Below are 23,489 nucleotides of genomic sequence, written 5' to 3' on the forward strand. Positions count from 1 at the left end.
AGTCTTATGTATCAATTTTTCAAAATTGAGATCTATAAATCAACTGAAAGCTGAATAAATATGCTTTCCATTAATGCACAGTTTATTAGGATCGGACAACATTTAGCTGAGATACAACTATTTGAAAATGTGGAATCTGAGGGTGCAAAAAAATCTAAATACTGAGAAATTACTAATCAAAATGTAAGTTTTTATAAATTTATGGTAGGAAATTTACAAAATATCTTCATGGAACATGATCTTTACTTAATATCTTAATGATCTTTGGCATAAAAGAAAAATAGATAATTTTGACCCATAAAAAGGTTTTTTTTTTTTTGGCTATTGCTAAAAATATACCCCAGGGACTTAAGACTGGTTTTGTGGTCCAGGGTCACAAATGGGCTTGTTATCATTGTTTTGTTGCTCTGGCCAGATCTGGCAACACTAAGGAGTCTGTTGTAAATGTGGTTGTCACTACCTGCATTTTTCAGGATTCAGTTTGGTTGAAAATGCAGTTGTAACTTTTGTAAAGTACTAGTGTGTGTACAGTACAGGATTAAACACTAAAACTTAAAAGTGAACTGACAATATAATTAGCTGACCAATTTGAATCTGAAAAAAAAACTGATGCAGTACAAGTCAAACATCCATCTGAAGCATTTATGTATGCTTACTTTAAAAACAAAGCACAGATGGATAGAATACTTGGAAAATAGCACACAAGTTGTATAAACTACTATTATGTTGCTTTTTGGTGTTTATCAGACCTTGGTCAATATGAACCTTGGTTGTATGGTAAGAACTATGTAACAGTTCTTCAAAAAAAATTAATTTGTGTCCCACATAAGAAAAAACTACAGCATACAGGTTAGGGAAAGTAAATGATGACAGAATTTTCACTTGTGGGTGAATCCTCCCTTTAAGACATATTTCCAGGAAGTCTATTTTTTTTTTTTTTTAGAATTTTGCAGATTTGGCTAATTTTGTACTGTTCTGTTTATTCTGTTTTGGTATATTTCCTGATCACTTCCTGGTGACATCATAAGGGTGCACATTAACAGAAGACAGTGAAGAGGCCATGTTCTGCAAAATGTTAACATGACATTTTCTGGCCTTTAAAGGCATATATATGAAGCTAAAAACCCAGGACTGAACCCAGAAGTAGCTACATTCCATTTAAATTAAAAAAGGACAAAGAAACTGAAAAATGTTTTGGCTTCTGGTTGACAGCATCACCCTCATTTATTTTGTTTTAAGGCTTCTTTTTCTCTCCATTTCTTCCTCTTCTCTACTGTTCCTCACAGCTTTTTGCTTTTCTTGAACAAGCTCTTGATCTTGGAGCGTTTTTTCTCTCCATTATCGCAAGAGTCCTGGGAGGAGGTTGGTTGGAGTTGCTTGGGCTCCTTGACAGATTTGCTTTCTCTGTCGAGTGAGCTAATCGAGGGGTAGTGACCCTCTGGAGGCGTCCCACCAGCAGACAACTGCCCCATGCTGTATGACTTTTCCAGAATGCCATTATAGGCCAGAGCTTTGGTGCCAGGGTGAAAGGTTAAACTTTGAGATTCTGGGAGGACGGAAGAGTGGGTAAGGTCAGGAGAGCCCTTGTGAACTGAAGAGGAGTCAAGTGGAGATGAAGGGGAGGATTTGGAAGGAGGTAAGGTCTCTATGGTGACAGTCTGGGCCTCCTGCACCAGGAGAAGAAGTTCCTCACGAGAGATTTTACGAGGTGGGGTATCCGTGCCCGTAACACATGTACTTTGAACAGAGGGACCGGAGAACTTCCTGCCCAAAGAGGAACTGAGAGAATCTGAATCTGAGCATGTGTCCTGAGGATCTCTGTGGCAGAAACATAAAAAAAAAAAAAAATATATATATATATATATATATATATATATATATATATATATATATATTAAAATCATTAATCAAGAAGATACAAATGATCAGTCAAATGTTTGAAAAAATGAAGATTTTTAAAACTGCCCACCAAAGATGCAATTATTTTATCAAAAATGCAGTAAAATATTAATTAGTAATAGTAAATATTATTTTGAAATATTACTGCAATTTAAAAAACTGTTTTCTATTTTAATATATTTTACAATTTAATTTATTTGTGTGATGGCAAAGCTGAATTTTCAGCAGCCATTGGTCATTCTAAATCATTTTTATCAAGTCAAGTCACCTTTATTTATATAGCTCTTTAAACAAAATACATTGCATCAAAGCAACTGAACAACATTCATTAGGAAAACAAGTGTGTCACTAATGCAAAAAAAAAAAAATTGTGATTTGGTGCTCAAGAAACTTTTCCTATTATTAGAAATATTGAAGACTGCTTTATATGTTGAGGAAACGGTAATGCACTCCAATTCAAAAGTTTGGCTTTAGTACTTTTATCATATAGAAATGAACTGTTTTAATCAGCAAGACGGAATCAGCATTCAACTGATCGAAATTGACAGTAAAATCATTTAAAATGTTATTTCTATTCCATAGGAATGCTGTTAACTGAACTTTCAATTTATCTATGAATCCAGAAAAAAAATGTATTGCAATTTCCACAAAAATTATTAAGCAGCATAAACTGTGTCCAACGCTGATAATAGTGAGACCCATTATTAATAACTGAGCACCAATAGTAAGTGACAATAACTGAACACCAAAGCAGCATATTAAAGTGATTTCTGAAAGATCATGTGACACTGAAGACTGGAGTAATGGCTTGTCATCACAGAATTTTTATTTTAAATTTCAATAGCATTTAACAATATAACTTTTTTACTGTATATTTTGATATATGAATAAACCTTGGTGAGTTTAAGTGACTTTCAAAAACATTTAAAAAACATGAACCATTCCAAACTTTTGGTATATAAAATGATATATAAACGTGATGTTATAAAGATAAATTAACACATTACCATGAACAGAATCTTAAAGGCATCATATGATGCTGCTAAAAAGAACATTATTTTGTGTATTTGGTGTAATGGAATGTGTTTATGCAATTTAAGATTCAAAAAACACATTATTTTCCACATAATGTTCATTATTGTTTCTCCTCTATGCCCGGCCTTCTGAAACATGTCGATTTTTACAAAACTCATCGATCTGAAAAGCGAGGTGTGCTGTGATTGGCCAGCTATCCAGTGCATTGTGTTTGGCCGAATTCCGCAAGCGTGTGATGGAAATGTTACGCCCCTTATCATATTGTGATGCCCTGTCTGGCCAGAGCAACGAGACATAAACATCAGGGGTGTAACGGTACATGTATTCGTACTGGACTGTTTCGGTACAGGGCTTTCGGTACGGTGCACGTGGGTACCGAATGACCGAATGCAATATTTTGATTGCGGAACCATAGGTACATTTTCGTGTTTCCAAACGAACATATTAAGTGGCGGAAGTCTCCACGTTCAGTGCAAATCCCGCCCTGCAGCTGATTCTAAGGCCGGTGACACACTGGCTGCATGGTGTGAGCGTGGCGTTTCTGTTGCGTGTCAGTTGCATGATGGCTGCTTTGCGTTTTCTGTGTCTTTACACACCAGAATCGTGACTGACACAGCGCTGGTGTGCTGCTGCTACTGTATGTGACATAGAGGGAGGCTGCCGACAGACCAGAATCTTGTCTTCACGACAACAATATCTATACTTAATGTTGAGCATAAATATAAAGCCTACTGATAAAGGACACCGTCAACAGTATTGATGGCAAAATAGACTATGTTTGACAGGTGCAATATGCCAGTGTGTCATCGGCCTAAGGTTTTCAAAAGGCATCACGCGAGTGTGAACATCACTACAACTAGGAAAAAAAACGATTGTAATTCAAACGCAGCTCCCGTCGGCATTTAAACAGACCTTTGCTCTTAATTCCGATTGGGCCAACGCAATAAATAAATCTGAGCAGGTCTAAAAACTGAAACTGTTGATGCTGCACTTTACACTTTGGAAAAGTTATATATATATATTAAATATGAGCAGGCCTACAAGCTGGGATTGGTAATGCTGTACTGTAATCATAGTTATTTATTTATATTTTTCATTATGTGATATTGGTTTGAGACTGAGAGTATTTTATTTAGTGGAGAACTTTGCAGCAGTATTTTATTTCTTATTCTTTTTTTATTTTATATATATATATTATTAAAAAGTATTTTTAAAAAGTGTAAACAAATTGTTAAAAAAAGTTTATAGTAATAAACAACCTGCAGTTTAATGTTTGCATTTCTTTCCCTTACTGTACCGAAAATTAACCGAACCGTGATTTTAAAACCGAGGTATGTACCGAACCGTGATTTTTGCGTACCGTTACACCCCTAAAAAACATTCAAACCCATTATAAACATGATATAAACATGATTTCGGTCCTCTATTTGGAAGGCCAAACAAAGTAGTTTTGCTTTCTCGACGAAACAGCGTCACACACCGTGGCCTTGAGTGAGCGAAGGCCGGAGGCCTAGAGGAACGGCGCTGGGACTGGACTCCGTTTCGTCCACGGTGAAACCCAATTCGAGATCCACAGTGCAAAGTTGATGTATTTTCTAAGCTACCAGAACAGATCAGCTCCCGGCATGACGAAGCGGATATCGTCCTCTTTTGGAAGGCCTAACAAAGTAGTTTCGCTTTCACAACCAAACACAAAATGTCTATACGACATGGAGGCGGCAACAACAATATTACAACGAGAATAAAAGGTACGCCTTCTTTCTTTGCGTGAAAATCTTGGCGGCGTTATGCAAATCTTCCCACATAGTGAGGTAGACATGTGGGGTGTGTTAGAACGAGCCGTTTTAGGGGTGTGTGGTTGACTCTTTTAACTTTTATAAGGAATATCTCTTTGGATTTGAGACTTTAGTCTATGCAACTTTCCAGATCTTCTTAATGCACCAAGAGCTTGTAACACTCCAAAGAGAAAGGAAAAACTGAAATCACATCATATGACCACTTTAAATAAATTAATATATACAAAGAGAAGCTGTAGATGACATACCCCTTCCTTTCTACACTGAAGAAGATGTGATCATCATCTCCCTCAGTTCTGTAGGCCAGTGGGGCCGAGGCCATAGACAGCAGATCAGGGTCAGGAGAAAGGGATGAGGGTTGAGACATAAGACTTCTGCGAGAACGACAAACACTGCTGTTGCGCGTCAGAGGAGGTCGAATCAAAGGAGCTGTGAAGAAAATACAGATCTTTATGCACTTACACCATGATATACTTATCATAACAAAGTAGGTAAGACTTTAGTTTAGGGACCAATTCAAATGATTAACTAGTTTCTAAATTCATTCTTCGCAGAGAGTTTGCTTGATAGGCAATCTGACCAATCATAATGACGAATCTGCCTTTTTTTCTGACAAACAAACCAGACAGGAGAGCAAATTAACATTGGTAGACTTGAACTTGAAAAAAAAAAATATTTCCTTGACTGAAAAAAGACACTGTGACGAGTGGGGCGGGGCCGAGAGACGTGGGAACAGGAGTGAGGCCGGTGGAGTGATTGGAAATGAGCGACACCTGCTCGACCCACCGGTCTCGAGTCCCACGGAGGAGATGGAGGGATATAAAACCGGAGCGACGACAGTGACGGACGAGAGGACCAGGCCTGGATTTTAGTTGTGTTTGGTTTTTATTTGTGCGCGTCAGTCGTCCGTGAGGGGCTGACGTGCTGTTTTGTCTTTATTTTGTAATTAAAGTTTTTGATTTTTGAATTAAAAAATTTGATTGTCTGCCGGTTCTCGCCTCCTTCTTCCCGTGATTGTGGAGTTTTAATTGTAACAGACACCTTCTGATGTTCATTCATGTTTATTTTGTGAAGAGATCATCGGTTCATGTGCCGCTTGAACTAAGGCACTACAGCAATCTCACACATTAAAGAGCCACTTTTTTATGAATTTCTTAAAAAGAAAATACAAGACTTTGTTTCATACCAAACGTAACCTGCGTAACCTGCTCGTTGTCAGTGTCCTCTTTGCTTGGCAATTTATTTTTCATTGCGTGAGACCATGATGTGTGGAATTAGAGAGCAATTTAGGCATCACATGCCTATAATGTACTATATAAAAAAAAGTGTATCTCTGCAATGTTTTTAAATGCATACATTAGTTAAAAAATAAATTAATTTAAAATCTCACAACATTTTCACAACATATCTCACAATCTTGGGATTAAAGAGAGGATCTTACAGGTGAACTGTGGAATGATTGGTGGCATATCCTCATCAAGATCGTCCACCCCGCCAGCGATTGGGTAGGGTGGCACCGACATCCGCGGCATGACCACCCAACTGTGGTCAGCGTACAGGGAGGCGGTGAGGCTGGGCAGCCCAGAGTTATTAACCACTGGAAAACCACATATCTTCTCTATTTGCTGCCAGCGGTGAAGGCGTTCACGCAAACAGGCTGTGACCTCTGACAGAGATTTTCTAAACAGAACAAAAGCACTAATAAGCTTTCATTTAATGTGGGTAACCATTAGCTATTGTTTGTGAATTATGTGTGCTTACTTAGCCTCAAGTATTTTGTGGTCTACTTCATCCAGCGATGAGCTGTGTGCAACATGGAGGGTACCAAACACAGAGCTCCTCTTCTTCTTGATCTTTTCTGCCTGAAATGTACACAACATGAACACAGAAGCACACAAGTAATCAAAATACAATGATGCTGCATTGAAATGCACCAGTCGGCTCATATGTGATCTGCACATTTGTTGGATGTACTGAATGCAAGCTCATCTCTCGTGCTGCAGTGACTGCTAATTGTTTTAGCTTAACTGCTGATGACTCATTCCAGATGCAAATAACCAAACCATGTAGTTAAAAAGTCATTTTACCACATCATTAGAAATCTAAATTAACCGGGGGAAGTTTAAGCTTCCTTTTTGTCAGTCACTGAGAGAGAAAGTGAACGAGATGTTTGTTTAGGTAGATTTAAACTGAAAATTAAACTTCACTTTTAATGTGTAATAGTTGATGCCTAAGTAAATGTTTTGTAAACTATTTGGGCTCCAACTTTCAAATCTGTTGGTAAAAAAGCATTTTAAACAATAAATCACTCACCTCGTCCTTTGCGACCGTGAGCTGAAGCTCAGCATTCTGTTTTTTAATGTTGTAGTACTGTACTTCCACCTCATGTGTGAGCTGAAGCCACATCTGCAGGGCTTCTGGCACCGACCAATCTGACTGCATTTCCTTTTCTGCTCTTTTCAGCGCCATTCGCACCTGAAAATAGCAAATAAACACAAACACTCTTTGGAACTTGTAATTTATTACTTGTAATGTGGTAAGACAGAATTCACAACTTGAGGAACGATGCATTCATTTAGAGGTGTGTTTACAGAAAAGGGCCGTAGTAATGAAAGGCAATAGAAATGCAATGATAAACTGCAGGAATGCATACATTCTGGATAAAAGAAATGAATAACGTTCTGTTCTGTTTTGAGTCTTAGAGGCCTCAAAGTCATTTTAATAGCTTGAGAAAATATATTTTACATTACTGTATCATGTTGATAGCTCATTCTTTGCTACATAAAATGCAATCTATTATTGGTCAGTTATCATGATAGCATTCATTTTAGATTTACACACTTCATATATGCATCATGTAAAGAAAATAACTGGGAGTGGTTGTTTTAAATTAAAATTGCTTACTGTGTAGTCAAAAGTCTGGCTTCCCTTACAAAAACAAGTATACTTCAAGTATAAAAGTATATTGTCCAAGTATACTTTCTTTAGGATGTACACTAATATCAATGAACTAGTAGTATTCTTGTATATCTGTAAAAAAAAAAAAAAAAAAAAATCCATAATCCATTTAGCTTTAAACAGCTTGGCCATGTGAAGGGGCAGATGATATAACTGCAGCACAGGTTTACACTTGAAGCATAATATATTTGGAATGCTTAGCAAAATATACTTTTCCAAATATTTGTCAGTATACACCAAGTAGACTTAATGCATGCTCTCTTATTTTTAGCTTTCATAAAGAAACCAATAGCACACTTAAACAACAGAATGTTTCATTTGTAAGGGTTATCACACAAAAGACTAACTAACTCTGACTAACTAAAGGACTGCGTTTGATATGTAGTGGTTCCTACCTGCACTAGTTCCTCCTCTGCATACTTGAGTCTGCTGAGTTCACATTCAGCCCCCTCTCGCAGCTCTCGCAGTCTGCTGGCTTCTCTCTTTGCTCCGCTGATCTCATCACGCATCTTCTGCTCCAGGTTCTGCTTCTCCACCGCCACCGTCCGGTTCTCCTCCTGAGCCTTTTCCAGCCTGATGAAACCACAGAGAAATTTAAGTCACATTTGAAATCTGGTGTGTTGCAATTTGAAATAACAATGACCAAACTCATGTTTGTTCACCCTCATGTTGTTCCAAACCTAAATGACATTAGAGGAAAATAAAAAAATAGCATCTCAACTCTTTTCCATATAATGAAAGTGAAAGGGTTATAGACTGTCAAGCTCAAGAAAAAACAAAAGATGTCATGTCATATAACATTATGAATGTAATGCCATACTTCAGTGAAAAGGGGTCTCACTGTACCAATGTACGTATTCTCACAAAGTCATATGGATGTGGATAAAGACAGTAAAACTCAGTCTGTTTTTCACATACAGCTATCTTACAACTTCAGAAATGTTAGCGTGAGAGCTGCATGGACTTTCTGACATATTGGAGATATTCTCTCCTTTTGTGTTCCACAGAGAAAGTCATGCGGATCTGGAACGACGTGTGGGTGAGTAAATGATGACAGAAATGTATTTTTAGGACGAACTCTTCCCTTGAGGGTACTTATAGAAGAGCTTAATGAGCCTTCTCATAACAAGAAATGAAATATGATGTTATACAGATGATAGAATAAGACAGGATATCTCTCTCACTGTCTGTTATTTGCTTTCTCTCTCACCGGCTCTGTAGCTCTGTCAGACTCTGTTCAGCATGCTGTAGACTCTCCAGATCTTTCATCATCTTGGAGACATGAATTTTAGACGACTTGTTCTGTATGTATGCAAACCAGCAGCCGCCCACACCAATGATGATTGAAATCATCAAAACAAAGTCCTTCAGCCAGTGATGGTGAGGACCTAGAGGAAGAAGAAAGAAAAACAGAGTATTTATACCCACTAAACAAGCAAATATTACAATAAAAGAAATACTTCTATACATAGCTTGGTGTAAGAAACTGTCCAAACTTCAGTGAGCTGTTAAATGCTGCAACCAGACTCTGGCTGTCAATGAGTCATTTTGACCCACTTTGAGAACAGATTAAACAATTCATTGAAAAGATCTGATTAAAATAAAACAATTAATTAATGGTTTCTCTCATGAAAGTGCCAGGTTTGGTCTGTTTCTCACACTTTGAATTTCGCACATACACTGCACAGTTCAAGAAGAAGTGTCTAATATGCTTATGAGGACTGCATGTATTTTATTACAATTACAGTAAAATTGCAATATTATGAAATATTGAGTATTGTGAATTTAAAACAACTGTTTTTCTATTTTAATATATAAGCTCAATTTTCAGCAGCCATTATTACAGTCTTCAGTGTCTCACGATCCTTCCGAAATAATTCTGATATTGTATTATTATTATTACTACTACTATTACTATTAGTATTACTATTATTATCTTGAAAACAGTTATTTTGCTTAATATTTTTGGAGAAACTATGATCAGTTATTTTTGCTGAATACAAAGTTAAAATTGTATTTATGTATTTATTTACAATGATAAAGTTAGGGTGTCCTTGCTGAATGTTAATCTTAAAATTGTACTGACACCAAACTTTTGAATGGCAATTCAGTCATACAGACTACTTATTACACTTTTGTGTTACTACTGCATTCTTTCTGTACCTTAAAAGCTCAATATCTCATTCATTTTAACTGCACTGAAAAGAGCGACATTATTGTGACGTACAGTATTATTTGTGTTCCAAAGAAGCAAGGTCATATGGGTTTGGAACAAAGTAAATTTTGAGCAAATGTTTCCCTTTACATAAACAATTAAACAAGCCTTATTCGAGCTTATGTGAAAACACTTACGTAGTGGCGGTCCAAAGAGCACTGCGTCCAATGCTTTTAGATTTAATTTCTGTTTATGTCGTTGGTCTAATATCTTTAGCTGCATTGACATAAACGATGGTTCATTGGCCGCTATTCTGTAATGGAAAGGAAAAACCCAGCAGGTCAGGGGGTAAGAAAAAACCAAGATCACATTAAATCAGCCAGTTTCTTCGGACAAAAAAGGTCAGTTTGTGATTTCAAACTTTACTTGGAAATGTTATTGCTTCCAGTTAATCTATCTGAAATGTCTATGAAAATCTTGGGGGGTGAAAAACTAATTACTTTAACTGAAAAACAGTCTATGTGACTGTGTGTGTGCAAGAATGGCGAGTTCAAGCTCAAAGGACTAATCTTAAGAAGTGAGTACTAAATGACTGAAAGATCACATGCACTGCCACACACATACTAAGCTTAGCTGCAGGTGAAAGGTGATCTGCTGCTGTGACATCATTTCATGAGTCATGGAGAAGTGGCCATGAGGGGAAACTCAACACCCTAAAGTTCACTTTACCCCCAATGTTCATACAGTACTCATCTTTACCGTCTGTGTACTGACGCATCATCACCACTAGAGGGATGCACTGCTGTTAAAAACTCACAACTGGTGATTTTTATTTACCCTGTTATGTTCTAACACACTTTAACATGAATGTGGCTTAAAATATATTACATAAATGAAAAACAGAATGTTTGTGTGAGGCTGACAGGTTTAGGGGCAGGAGTATTATAACTACGTATAAAAACAATGCAAGTCAATGGAAAGTCCATGATGAACAGACAAAAGTGTGTGTATTTACCGAGGTAGCGTGTTGCCGTCTACTTTAAAGTCTCTGAAGTTTTTTTCGTACTGAGGAAGCTCCACTGACTCTTTCAGCCACTGAATCGCATCCTCCAGTGTCCAGTTGTGCACTGAGAAGGAAAGAAAAAGACCAAAATGAGGGGGACATGAAGAAATTAGAGCTTAAGATGCTCTTTGGATCATCTCAAATCATGCTGGAGAATATGATCACCACATTTCACACACCAAAAAATAAATAAATTAACTTCAGTCAGGAGAGCCTGAGTCCAGGTCATATCATGGTTTCAATTTCTATATGACTAGATCTTAAAGCACTAAGGGAAAAAGTGACTCACTTAAATGGAAGCATTAGACTAATGGACATTAGGACCCCTCTCTACAGTATATTCATCACCACTGTTGTGATTTTGCCATGCGATCAGACATGTTCCTAGATTAACATCTTTTATTGATCATGGCACAACATTACTATCCAAAAACACAGACCCTACAGTATCTCTAACCTTAAACCTGACCCTAACCATAATTTATCCCTAAAATCAGAGCCAAATGATAGCCCCAGTGTCTTCTCAGAGCTTCAACAGAGCCTGATGCTGTAAGATGACATCACTCCAATATAACACATTATCTTTGTTTAGAAATGTCTCTCTGAGCTTGTTCAATTTAGTGACATCACTCCATTAAGACATCTAATGACATCACTACTAGGAAACCCCAAGACCAAACACAAATTAAATTCCTGGAGATTATGTTGAATGTGTCCCATTAAATACTTTACAAATAAAAGATACTTAACCTTATTTCATAATTATGATTTTTTTAAGGTTAAGGAACTTAACTGATAAATAACAAAAGGTATAGTTACGCACAAATTAATAATAGCTAGCCAATATATACGCACACCTGTCATCAACTGAATTCTATATTTATGGGGCAGGGTTGGGATGTAAATAAGTTAAAAGACAGATCTTTCTTGTATTGACTTGACTGGTTTGGGACAAATCCTGCTCAGTATTTGTTCAAATTAATCCATGCTTCCATTTTTTGCTCTCACATGTAAATAATATGAAATCGTCCTGCCCATTGGTGGCTGCAAAATATATCTAGCACAATATAAACAGTACAGCATAATCTCTATAAGTGAACAACTGTCTCAGAGTGCTGTACACACAACCCAGCCCACGTTTTCTCTGTTCATCTTTCTTTACCTTCTGATATTTTCCAGCCCCTCCACAGCTCCTCCACCGTGATGTGCTGGTCCTCTCGGTGAAGATTACTGTGTTTATTAGTCTGGTGCTGCTTCATGTCCTCTATGATAAACTGCAGAAGAACAACAGGATAACATTACTGCTCAGACCACAGGAAAATTACTTCTTACGAAGTAGTTCATTCATGCCATATCATATTTTATTTGCCTTCAGGTTACAGGTGACAGGGTTTACTGGTTTCAAAAATAGCTTTTGATATAATTCAAATATTTGTAATGCAAAAACGACACTAAAGAAACATAGCATTTGAATGTCATATCTGTCGCCTTAGATGAGATTAATTCATTCTGCAGATGCTTTTAACCATAGCAACTAACAAATGAGGAAAAACAAAAGTGATTAATCATAATGAGCCGACAACATTTGCAGAGCCACAATGCAATTTCAAAAGATGAGCAGGAAAATACATAACTAGAGCAGAGTTTTATTGCACAATAAAGCTATTAGAATATGACAAGCATACGCGTGAGCTCTCTGTGGTCAGGTCTGTGTACACTGTGTATCTCTCTTGTGGTTCTAAATATTTGTGTGCTGCACATACATGATGAAAAATTTCATTTTGTTAAACTGCATTTTGTTTGTCCCTTCTCATATTGAATTATGTTTGCTACCTGTATGCTCACATACTCATATCCAACAAATGAGGGACAAGACATCTTTAAAGTCGTGTAGGCTTATTTTGCAACTCTTTCTCCCTCACACACACACTCACACACATACACACACAGGAATCTGCTGTGTCCTGAAAGAGGACACCAACTTTCAGTGGCTCTAAGAAGGAGAAATTCTTGGGCCTCTTCTCGAAACACTTCTTGAGCCCAGGAGCACCTGCCATAACCAGAAACAATCCTAATGACAAATGTCACATTCTCACTAAAATCAAAAAGAGCCGAGTAGGAAAAAAAAAAAAATTCAGGTAAGCAAGAAGAGAAAATAAACAGTATCTTCGCTTTCAATCTTGAGTTTGAAGGAAATGGTGAGGGCCACTAGTGACATCTACATGTTTACTTACTATGTTTGTGCAGACCAAAAGACTTACTACCTCTTGTGTAGTTACTTCCAGCTGCAATTAACTGTGAAAAAGAACTTAAGTAGTAGTAGACTTAAGTGATCTGCCCACCGGCGGTGGAAGACACTAGCATGCATGCCACAGCCCTCTCTAAGAGGTTAGCTGTTGCCTTGAATTGAACACATTCCCGTTATCGTTGTGGTGTTCTTCTCGCCGAGAAGACCCCCGAAGATGCACGAATAGAGTAGTGCTTTCTTTGTTTATTTTGTGTCTCCATACTTACTTGTGTAACTACTCATGTAACCATCTTTAAATAGGGAAAGCATTAGTGATGTGTCGTTCTTTACCGATTCGTTCATTTTGAACGAATCTTTAATGTGACTCGGGAAGAACGAGTCGTTTTCGGGGGATGATTCTTTCAGTCGCGTATGTGCAATATTCTATAGGTTCTGTTCCACTAGTAGTAATTCACCTGTGTCAGTCAATGCCGTCTTGCGCCAGAAAGAGAATTGATTAGTTCATAGTTCGGGTCTATCGGGTTTTTGACTCCCAAACTATGAACCAATCAATTCTCTTTTCGGCTCAGACTGCATTGGGTTAGCGTATGGGGCTGTCACGTGATTCAGGAACGACTTGACCCGAAAGACTCATGAGATGAACTAATCAATTCTCTTTCTGGCTCGGACTGCATGGTTTAGCGTATGGGTCTGTCATGTGATTAAGGAACGACTCGACCCGAAAGACTCATGAGATGAACTAATCAATTCTCTTTCCGGCTCGGACTGCATGGTTTAGCGTATGGGTCTGTCACGTGATTAAGGAATGACTTGAACCTGAAGACTTGTCAGACAAGAGATGAGGTGAGATAATCACAGACTGAAGACCCAGGTAAACAATGAATTAATCTTTTCTGTATCTTATAGCGTTTTAGTTTTGTATTGTTTGTAGTGTGATCAACGTTTGCGTAAGTACTAGATGTGCTGGGGAAGTAACACATAACATGTTAATTACATTTTGCTAAAATGAACGAAATGACTCGAAAAAAGATTTGTTCATTTTGCTGAACGTGACTCAAAAGTCAGAGTCAGTAAAATGATCTGAACTTCCCATCACTAGAAAACATTGAAGTGTTTTGTGGCTTCTATATTCATCCCTGTTTGGATCCTAAGGAATGAATGGTGCTAAGCTAAATGCTAGCATACTGACACCTAGGGGTGCACAATATATATCAGCTGATGATTAATGTGCATCTCGTCAGTAAAGACGGTTATCTATTCAGCGGTAAATAACAGCTGCTCTATGTGAAATCATGCACCTGATGGTATACCGCTGATTAGATAACCGGCTTTACTTACAAGATGCGCATTAATCATCGGCCGATGTACAGGTGCTGGTCATATAATTAGAATATCATCAAAAAGTTCATTTATTTCACTAATTCCATTTAAAAAGTGAAACTTGTTTATTATATTCATTCATTACACACAGACTGGTATATTTCAAATGTTTATTTATTTTAATTTTGATGATTATAACTGACAACTAAGGAAAATCCCAAATTCAGTATCTCAAAAAATTTGAATATTGTGAAAAGGTTCAATATTGAAGACACCTGGTGACACACTCTAATCAGCTAATTAACTTGAAAACACCTGCAAAGGCCTTTAAATGGTCTCTCAGTCTAGTTCTGTAGGCTACACAATCATGGGGAAGACTGCTGACTTGACAGTTGTCCAAAAGACGACCAGTTGTCCAAAAGACGAGGATTGTGAAACAAAACCCATTCAAAAATGTGGGGGAGATTCACAAAGAGTGGACTGCAGCTGGAGTCAGTGCTTCAAGAACCACTACACAGAGACGTATGCAAGACATGGGTTTCAGCTGTCAAATTCCTTGTGTCAAGCCACTCTTGAACCACAGACAGCATCAGAAGCGTCTAAAGACAAAAAGGACTGGACTGCTGCTGAGTGGTCCAAAGTTATGTTCTCTGATGAAAGTAAATTTTGCATTTCCTTTGGAAATGAGGGTCCCAGAGACTGAGAGAAGAGAGGAGAGGCACACAATCCACGTTGCTTGAGGTCCAGTGTAAAGTTTTCAAAGTTAGTGATGGTTTGCGGTGCCATGTCATCTGCTGGTGTTGGTCCACTGTGATTTCTGAGGTCCAAGGTCAACGCAGCTGTATACCAGGAAGTTTTAGAGCCCTTCATGCTTCCTGCTGCTGACCAACTTTATGGAGATGCAGATTTAATTTTCCAACAGGACTTGGCCCCTGCACACAGTGCCAAAGCTACCAGTACCTTGTTTAAGGACCATGGTATCCCTGTTCTTAATTGGCCAGCAAACTCGCCTGACCTTCACCCCATAGAAAATCTATGGGGTATTGTGAAGAAGAAGATGCGATATGCCAGACCCATCAAGGCAGAAGAGCAATCTGGGCTCTCATAACACCTGATTTTTTTTTTTTATTAACCTTCAAAATTATTTATAACTTGTTGGAATCGGATGAAAATGACTGAGCTACACCCGTTTGAAGTCGACAAAGTCAGCAAAATTCTGAAAATTTCCGTTATCTGATGGTTCCAAAGCAAAATCATATCCTTCCATTACACTGACTCTCGCACTACACAAACTGTTGCATGTCATCCATCATCCACTGCACTGATTGCCAGAGGTGTGGACTCGAGTCATGTGACTTGGACTCGAGTCAGACTCGAGTCATGAATTTGATGACTTCAGACTCAACTCGACAAAATGTACAAAGACTTGCAACTCGACTTGGACTTTAACATCAATGACTCGCGACTTCACTTGGACTTGCGTCTTTTGACTCAAGAAGACTTGCTACTTCCCATGAAAACCTGGTGGGAAAAAAATGTTCACACGGCCGCGCCGCTCTCCGTATTATGGAACCCCGCACGTCACCTGTAGGAGAAAAAAAATCAATCCGTGGAGACGGTTTTGCAATCCGTCCCCTCGGTTTATAAACCGTACTCACGAATTCATAAACTGTTCCCTCGGTTTAACAAATCGTACCCACAGATTAAAAAACCGTGCCCACGAATTTCCAATCCGTGCACTCAGATTTTGTAAACCGTAGCCTACCCTCGGTTTTTGAATCCGTATACGAATCCCTCGGATTTGTAAACTTACACGCATTTGTGGCTCCGCCCCAACCGGCAGAATCATTTCTGTTTATCAAACATTATTTTTCATAGTATCCAATGAGTCCACGATCAGCATTCACAAAATAGTCTTCTTTTTAGCGTTTACTTTACATTAATCACCAATATTATAAGACAGCCTGTGTTTTATGGCCATGAAAATAAACGCTAAAAAGAAGAAGAAAATAAGGGTAAAAAGCAATACAAAACAAATAATATGCCGGTTATGTTTTCATTCCTTTTCTCTCTAACTGAATGCAATGTTATTTTTGGCCTCATTATGTAATAATAACATTAACAGTGAAACATGCATCTAACTCCGGCAGGTGGGGTGGGGTGGGTGGAGCTTAGTATAATAAAATCACAAAAATAAGTCTTCATGTTAAGAAAGAATTGTACACAAGCATTTCCAAAACTGTCAAAGGTTATTTAAAAATAAAGCAATTCATGAATTATTTTCTTGTACTCATTTATTTAGCCTACAAATTAAAATTATAAAAAATAACTTTATTTTTATTTTTATCATTATTATATATTATTATACAGGTTATACATATAAGAATCTTTTATCCAAAACAATTTACAACAGAGGAAAAAAATACTCAAGAGTTAGTCACAATGCCAGGTTTATTGTACAATAATAATCAAGTGCTATTATAAGATTATTCCTTTATTATTATTAAACCTATTAATAATATTCAATAAAACTGTATGTTAACACGTAGGAGCTTGCTGCATGAATCCGTGAGTACGGTTTACGGATTGGAAATTCGTGGGCACGATTTGTTAAACCAAAGGAACAGTTTATGAATTTGTGAGTACGGTTTATAAACTGAGGGGACGGATTGCAAAACCATCGCCACTGATTGATTTTTTTTCTCCTATAGGTGACGTCCCGGGCTCCGTAGACACCTGAAGTTGCACAAAGAAAGGTAAGTTTTGAATGAATGTGAAGCACCTTATCGGATGTACCATACTGTATCGACGAGACAGTAAAGGCACGTCTCCCTTGCTGGTTCATGCTAACAAAAATAGGGATTTTTGAACCCGGATTATATGAGGTACATGAGTGTAGCACACTCAGATGGAAAACCTCGCCAACATCATGTCAACATCCGTTTTTAAAGTACCATTTCTACATTGCTGCTAGACGGATAAAAACAAATGTATATCTCAGTCTCTCCAACACACGAGACAAAAACAGGCCATTGTTCTAGTGCAATATGCTGTTTTTTTTACATTTTAAGCTTACATTAAATTAACAATGTGTCACGAACAAACATGAATTAACTATTAATTTGATGAATACTTAGGATTATTAAATTAGTAAAAATGTTCATTGCTCATTGATCACGACAATATAAATGAAATAACCTTATGATAAACTGTCATAATAAGAATAAGAATACATTTTATTCATAAAGTGCTTTTACAAAGCGCAAGTTAATAATAAATAAACAAACAATATTTTAATTCCACATAAATATTCACATGGCTGTAGATTAATTTTATTTACAAATAATTTAGTTTTGTTAAAACATAATTCATCTAAACACCTTCTGAAAGACAAAATGGCAATTAGCATTCAGAGTCATGTAAATCACGTCACAGACAAGATTATATTTAACTGGCACAGAATGTGTTGCATGTATAGATAACGTCCAGAAAGCCATGCATATTCAAGTGACATGATAACTTGCCTGTTCAACCATGCAAAAAGCCTTTAACATATTTAAAACAAATTATATACAAATCCTACATGAATATGCATGGACTTTTCATCATGTACACACCAAAACACACACACATAGTAATGTAGCAGCCCTATGGGAGAAGTGCTCATATGTCAATAGTCTCTTCTTGCAGGCAAGAACCAATGTCAACTTTGCCCTTTGAGGTCCCAGGTAGGTGTAAGCTTTGCTGACCTGTTTTTAAGCCCCCGACCCCCTAAAAAATGCATGCACGCAAACTACACAATGTCCACACACTCCAACACATTTTATATTATATTAAATAAAATGCAAGTATTAAGGAAACGCAATTTTTAAGGTCAAACCAACATAAGCTTACCTCTACACTCTCATTCACTTCAATTCCTCCATCGTTGTCGTCATCTAGCTGCTTGTGAATGTGCCGAAGTGCCTCTAAACTGAAGTGGTCAGCTTCATTCATACATGGAGGGATGACTGTCAAACACGGGTCTGCAGGGAGAGACACACAATTACCTTTTGTCCAGCTAAACTCAGCTTTAAACTTAAGCTTTTCAATGTAGTTCAATACAAGTTTATTGCAGACAATTGATGATAAGTATTATGTATGGCCACTTTCAGGCCTTAAATGCCTGTCAACAAGACTTTCTGTTGTTGATTAATAAATAATCATATTACTCATCAAGTTTTTATCCTGTCTAACTGTCTGTACGTGCGAGCATTTGCATGTCTGGACATCTGTAGGGCTCTGGTTTACGGTGGTGTGCTTTCACCGGTCTTGACACGCTTATTAGGTTGCATGCTGTTGATATGGCAAATGGTGCTGGTATTCGTTTGGATCACATCCTTGCTCTTATTTAAGAGAAGACTTGTGAGGAAAGAAGAATCAATCCAGTTTTAACAAGACTATTACTGGAAAAGAGCCCTGATTGGATAACACATCACACATCAATGAGGAGCACCAGGAACATTTTCCCAGAGAGACACATTACACAAAAAAGCCCCACATATATATTACATGATCTCCTTAAAATATTAAGGCAGTTGTCTCTGCTTGAATAAAGACAAATGTTTACTATATGAGAATGAGATATGAGAGTGTGATGTTATGCATAATTTAAAAAAAAGGATTCATTGTTGAGTGATTTATCTCTTTAAGTAGGATTAAACTACATATGAAGAGTTCATCTGCAAAAAAAACCCAAATAACTCAGTTTTTAAAAATGTTCAAAAATCATGTTTGATTAAATAGTAATAAAACAAATACAGCTAACTAACACAGTAAAACACAATAAAAACAAGATAAAACATGATTTATTAAAATAAATTATGTTTTTGTAAATAAACTCTTCATATTTATATGCAATTTTCTTAATTCTGTTATCTTAGAAATATGGCTAAAGTGTACTGTAGACACATTTTTGGTAAACCAAAAATATAATATAAGGTCATTTCTACTGAAACTTGAATATCTTGTATATTCAAAACTATTTCAAAATACACGATGAAGTTGCAATTTAGTACATTTAAAGTATATTAATGTATATAAAATAATACTCTACAGTTTTAAAAGTGTGATAAGAATCAGTCATTAAAGTACAGCAGCTCTCTTAGTATCCTTATTTCATTAATATTATTTTTTCTACAAGTATTTTATAAGATATTTTCAAGATTTGATATACATTAATGTTAGTTGTAATGTACAATTAAGCACTTTTTTAAAAGGTTGGATCTGAGGGTCCCCAGACACTAGTTTGAAAAACTATTTATGTTGAATGAAAAGCAGAGAGCTACTGTATCACCAACAAAAGTGACTAAAGTCCTTCCTTGTATGGCTGTACAACCCTAAAAATTCTGCAAAACAAAGTTAAACAAAAGAAGGTCTTTTCTTAGTATTTGCATTATGCCTTGTATGTGTTCCCCAGTCGGATTGCATAATCATATTTGTGTACCAGATGTCCCTGTCCACACTCATTTCCATGTGTGGTTTTTTGCATAAAACTCCCTTGTGCTGATGGGTGACATAAAGGGAACACTGTGACAAGAAGAAATGCCTAACAATTACAAATTCTGCACGTCAAACAGCAGAGTCCACACAGAATTTGGGATTTTATAAAAAAAACTAAACTAATAAAATTAATAATTTTGTGACATAGATCATGTGACTCTTTGTTCAGATTTGTGCATCCATTTCTAAAACTCTTTGGATCATGACCATCAGGTTTCACACAAAAGTTAATGCATCCGTCACAAAAGACATTTTGAAATTTGTGTTAACTCTTCTGTAAAATTGTATGCTGATCATATGAAATGACAAATTATATTAAAGGAGTCATATGATGTTGCTAAAACAACATTTTTTTGTGTATTTTGTGTAATGAAATGTGTTTATGCAGTTTAAGTTCAAAAAATGATTATTTTCGTTATTACATAATGTTCATTATTGTTTCTCCTCTATGCCCCGCCTTCTGAAACATCATTTTTTACAAAGCTCATTCGTCTGAAAAGCTAGGTGTGCTCTGATTGGCCAGCTGGCCAAGCGTGTGACGGAAATGTTATGGCCCTTACCATACTGTGATACTGTCTCGGTCAGAACACCGGCACAACATAATTACTGATTATAATGACTTATACTGTCTTTTTACGTGTTGCGTTGCATCGCGTCCAGAGAGAAAGGAAAACTTGAAATTGCATCATATGACCCCTTTAAATAAAAAAATTGGCAAAAATCTAAACAGAAGCATTTCCACCAGTGTTCCAAACACTTTTAACAGCATATTCAGATTAGCAAAGAAAAAAAAATGATGCTGATGATGTGCAGGTCACTTTCAATTCAGGTGACATTAATAAACTTACTACAAAGCCCCTCTAGCACATACAGCATGTGGCAGGAAGGGACACAGTGAGGGGGAGAATAAACACGACCAAGTAGCTAAAATAGTTCTGGAGAATAAAATGAGTGAGTGTAAAATTAGGACACACAAAGTTATAAATAGATTTTTGTTTCCAGTTGTCAGGAAGTGGTTTATCTCAATGACAAAGAACAGTACGGACCTCCATGAGAAATACACACAGACACACACACACACACACATACACAAACTCCTTAAATTAAGGCACGAGTCACAGATAACAGATGAACCGCCACTTGCTAAAACTTTCTTTCCATGAAATAAAGGGAAAAGTAACTCTCAAACAATCTTCAAAAGCCACTTTTAACTCAAGCTATACGAACGACAAGCCACACATCCCCTCTGATCAATTCTTTTTCAGGATATTCTTAATGGCGAAGGAAATCAGTTGCAGTTCTATCTGAAAAGTCACTAAATAAAATGTTAGTATATAAATGCCTATAAAAGAGCAATCAATGTCTATACATAAATATAGCATAAAAAAGAAAAAGAAACACCTCTTTTTTTTAGGATAGTGTATTTATTATCATTGTATGATTTTGTACTGTATTTTAATACAATTATACATTATTTATGGAATACTAAATAAATAGGTAATAAGAATTCTGTAAATACACTCCCAGAAAAAAAAATGCATAGAAATTGTACCTTTATTGGTACAACACCCTCAAATGTTATGTACTTTATTCACCGACTAAAATAATACCTTTTTTCTCAAAGTCGTGTGGCCCCTTTAATCTAACTGGTAATTACAGAATTGCAAGAGAGAAGCGGGGTGTAAAGTAAATGCATACTGTGAGAGATACGATATGTGCTTGGGACACTCGGATTGCAGATGGATGCCTGGCTCAGACAGGAGTAGGCACACTGCTCAAACACTCTCAACACACGAATCAGCTTCAGATGATGTGGCAATAGGAATAGTTTTTTTTTATGTAAGTAAGTGCTCATTCATCGCAGGAGAGAAAACAGAGAAAAACCAAGAGAGATATGAGCTGTCAAGAGGAGCTGGTGGGCTACTGTGAGACAGTCTCCTAGACTGGGACTCTCTAGAGAGTTAAGATGAGAAGTCCAGTCAAATGAGAAACTCAATGAAATGCAGCAAGGTGATGCATACTGAAAGTAAAACATTACTTCAAAGCAAGAGAGAGAATCTGAGAGAAAGTGGAATGGCTCATGCATCTTTACCAGTTTCCCCCTGAGATGCTGTCATGGGACGGGAATAATACCAGTTCTGGATCAGGGACCTCTATTAGTTTTGGACCACCCTTGCTTTATCATGCTACCAGTATCTCAACATGTCAACATGGGTCAAATTTGTGTAATATGGTATTCATTTTCAATTAAAACAACTGTGCTGTTTTTGCAACTTTATTACTTTAAATTTACTGTAACGTTAAATCATCACATCAGCCTTACAAGATACATATAATAATACAAATAATAATAATAATGAAACAAAAAATAAATACAAGTCAATTCATCATACCTTTGAGGCAATAATGATATGATATCACCATACTTCAAAAGCCATAAAAAAATGACCCATGGATTTATGAATTCAGGAGTAATTTAAACACATGCTTATCCTTATGGTAAATTTAGGGATTCCCAAACCTTTTTGTCAGTCAAAGCACATTTCTTGGCCTGATTTCATTTTAATTAATTTATTTATTTATTTTTTGAATTTCCAAACTTCCTGTTTCAAATTAGCAAGATCACCAAATCATAACAACAGTTTAAAAACAAAAAGGTAATGGGTAAAAACGGCCCTCACCAACCCCCTTTGCTTCTGTCTTTCTGAACCGCCATAAAAAGGCATATTATTCCTCCATGGACAGGGCACCTATAATCCTCTGCTTATGATATTGCATAAGTGTGTGTTAAAATACTTACAATATTTTTTTCAGAATCTGACAAAGCTCACAATCCACAAGTTCATACTTCCAGAAAAGGAGACAGAGCTTGTGTGCCATTACAGTAGGAATGTGCGGATTGAAGCTGAAACTCAAGACATGAGTGACTAACCACCAACACAGAGGGAGACAGAGACTTAATTACACCAGATACTTATCTATGATTGTATAAGCAACTCTGAAGATCAGTTTTTGCACTAGGATAAGAAAAGAGAGCAGTGTGCAGTCATGAGAGGGAGAAGAACCACACATGATCCGTTTGTGTTTGCAGATGATGTGTAGAGGTAGTCGCACATGCTGTGACTTTAACATAAAGACGGACATCCAGCAAGGTCCCACTGTCTGAAGAAACTTCTCCGATAGGATCAGTCGGTTTGAAAGAGGGGGGAGGTCCACCCTCTTACCTCCACGGCCTAATGACAAATGCAGAAGTCACACTGACACGGACACATTGCCTAACTGAAGGGGTCACAGCAAGTCGATTAAGGCCAGACAACTCTTCTTTTCTTTTCTTTTTTTTACAGTTCGTGAGGATGCATTTCAACGGTCATCAGCATCATAAATCCTGTGAGGTTTATATATACAGTATATATATATATATATATATATATATATATATATATATATATATAAATAAATATGAAATGCTAAATT

General features: G+C 36.9%; 1 protein-coding gene across 1 annotated transcript in view; it reads right to left on the minus strand.

The window, feature by feature from the left end:
* Positions 1-1,188: 1,188 nt before the first annotated feature.
* Positions 1,189-23,489, minus strand: part of stim2b (stromal interaction molecule 2b) — a 45,968-nt gene continuing 23,667 nt past the window's right edge. Inside the window, exons 2-12 of the mRNA XM_059535574.1 lie at positions 18,369-18,499; positions 12,069-12,180; positions 10,859-10,970; positions 10,041-10,156; positions 8,899-9,076; positions 8,084-8,261; positions 7,044-7,205; positions 6,492-6,592; positions 6,172-6,410; positions 4,979-5,159; positions 1,189-1,818 (exon numbers count right to left, since the gene is read on the minus strand). Of these exons, the coding sequence (XP_059391557.1) occupies positions 1,281-1,818; positions 4,979-5,159; positions 6,172-6,410; positions 6,492-6,592; positions 7,044-7,205; positions 8,084-8,261; positions 8,899-9,076; positions 10,041-10,156; positions 10,859-10,970; positions 12,069-12,180; positions 18,369-18,499 (2,048 nt within the window). The 3' untranslated portion in view covers positions 1,189-1,280. The remainder of the gene's footprint in view (positions 1,819-4,978; positions 5,160-6,171; positions 6,411-6,491; positions 6,593-7,043; positions 7,206-8,083; positions 8,262-8,898; positions 9,077-10,040; positions 10,157-10,858; positions 10,971-12,068; positions 12,181-18,368; positions 18,500-23,489) is intronic.

Source organism: Carassius carassius, chromosome 3 (assembly GCF_963082965.1).
Source record: "Carassius carassius chromosome 3, fCarCar2.1, whole genome shotgun sequence".
In the NCBI taxonomy this organism is placed as follows: Eukaryota; Metazoa; Chordata; class Actinopteri; order Cypriniformes; family Cyprinidae; genus Carassius; species Carassius carassius.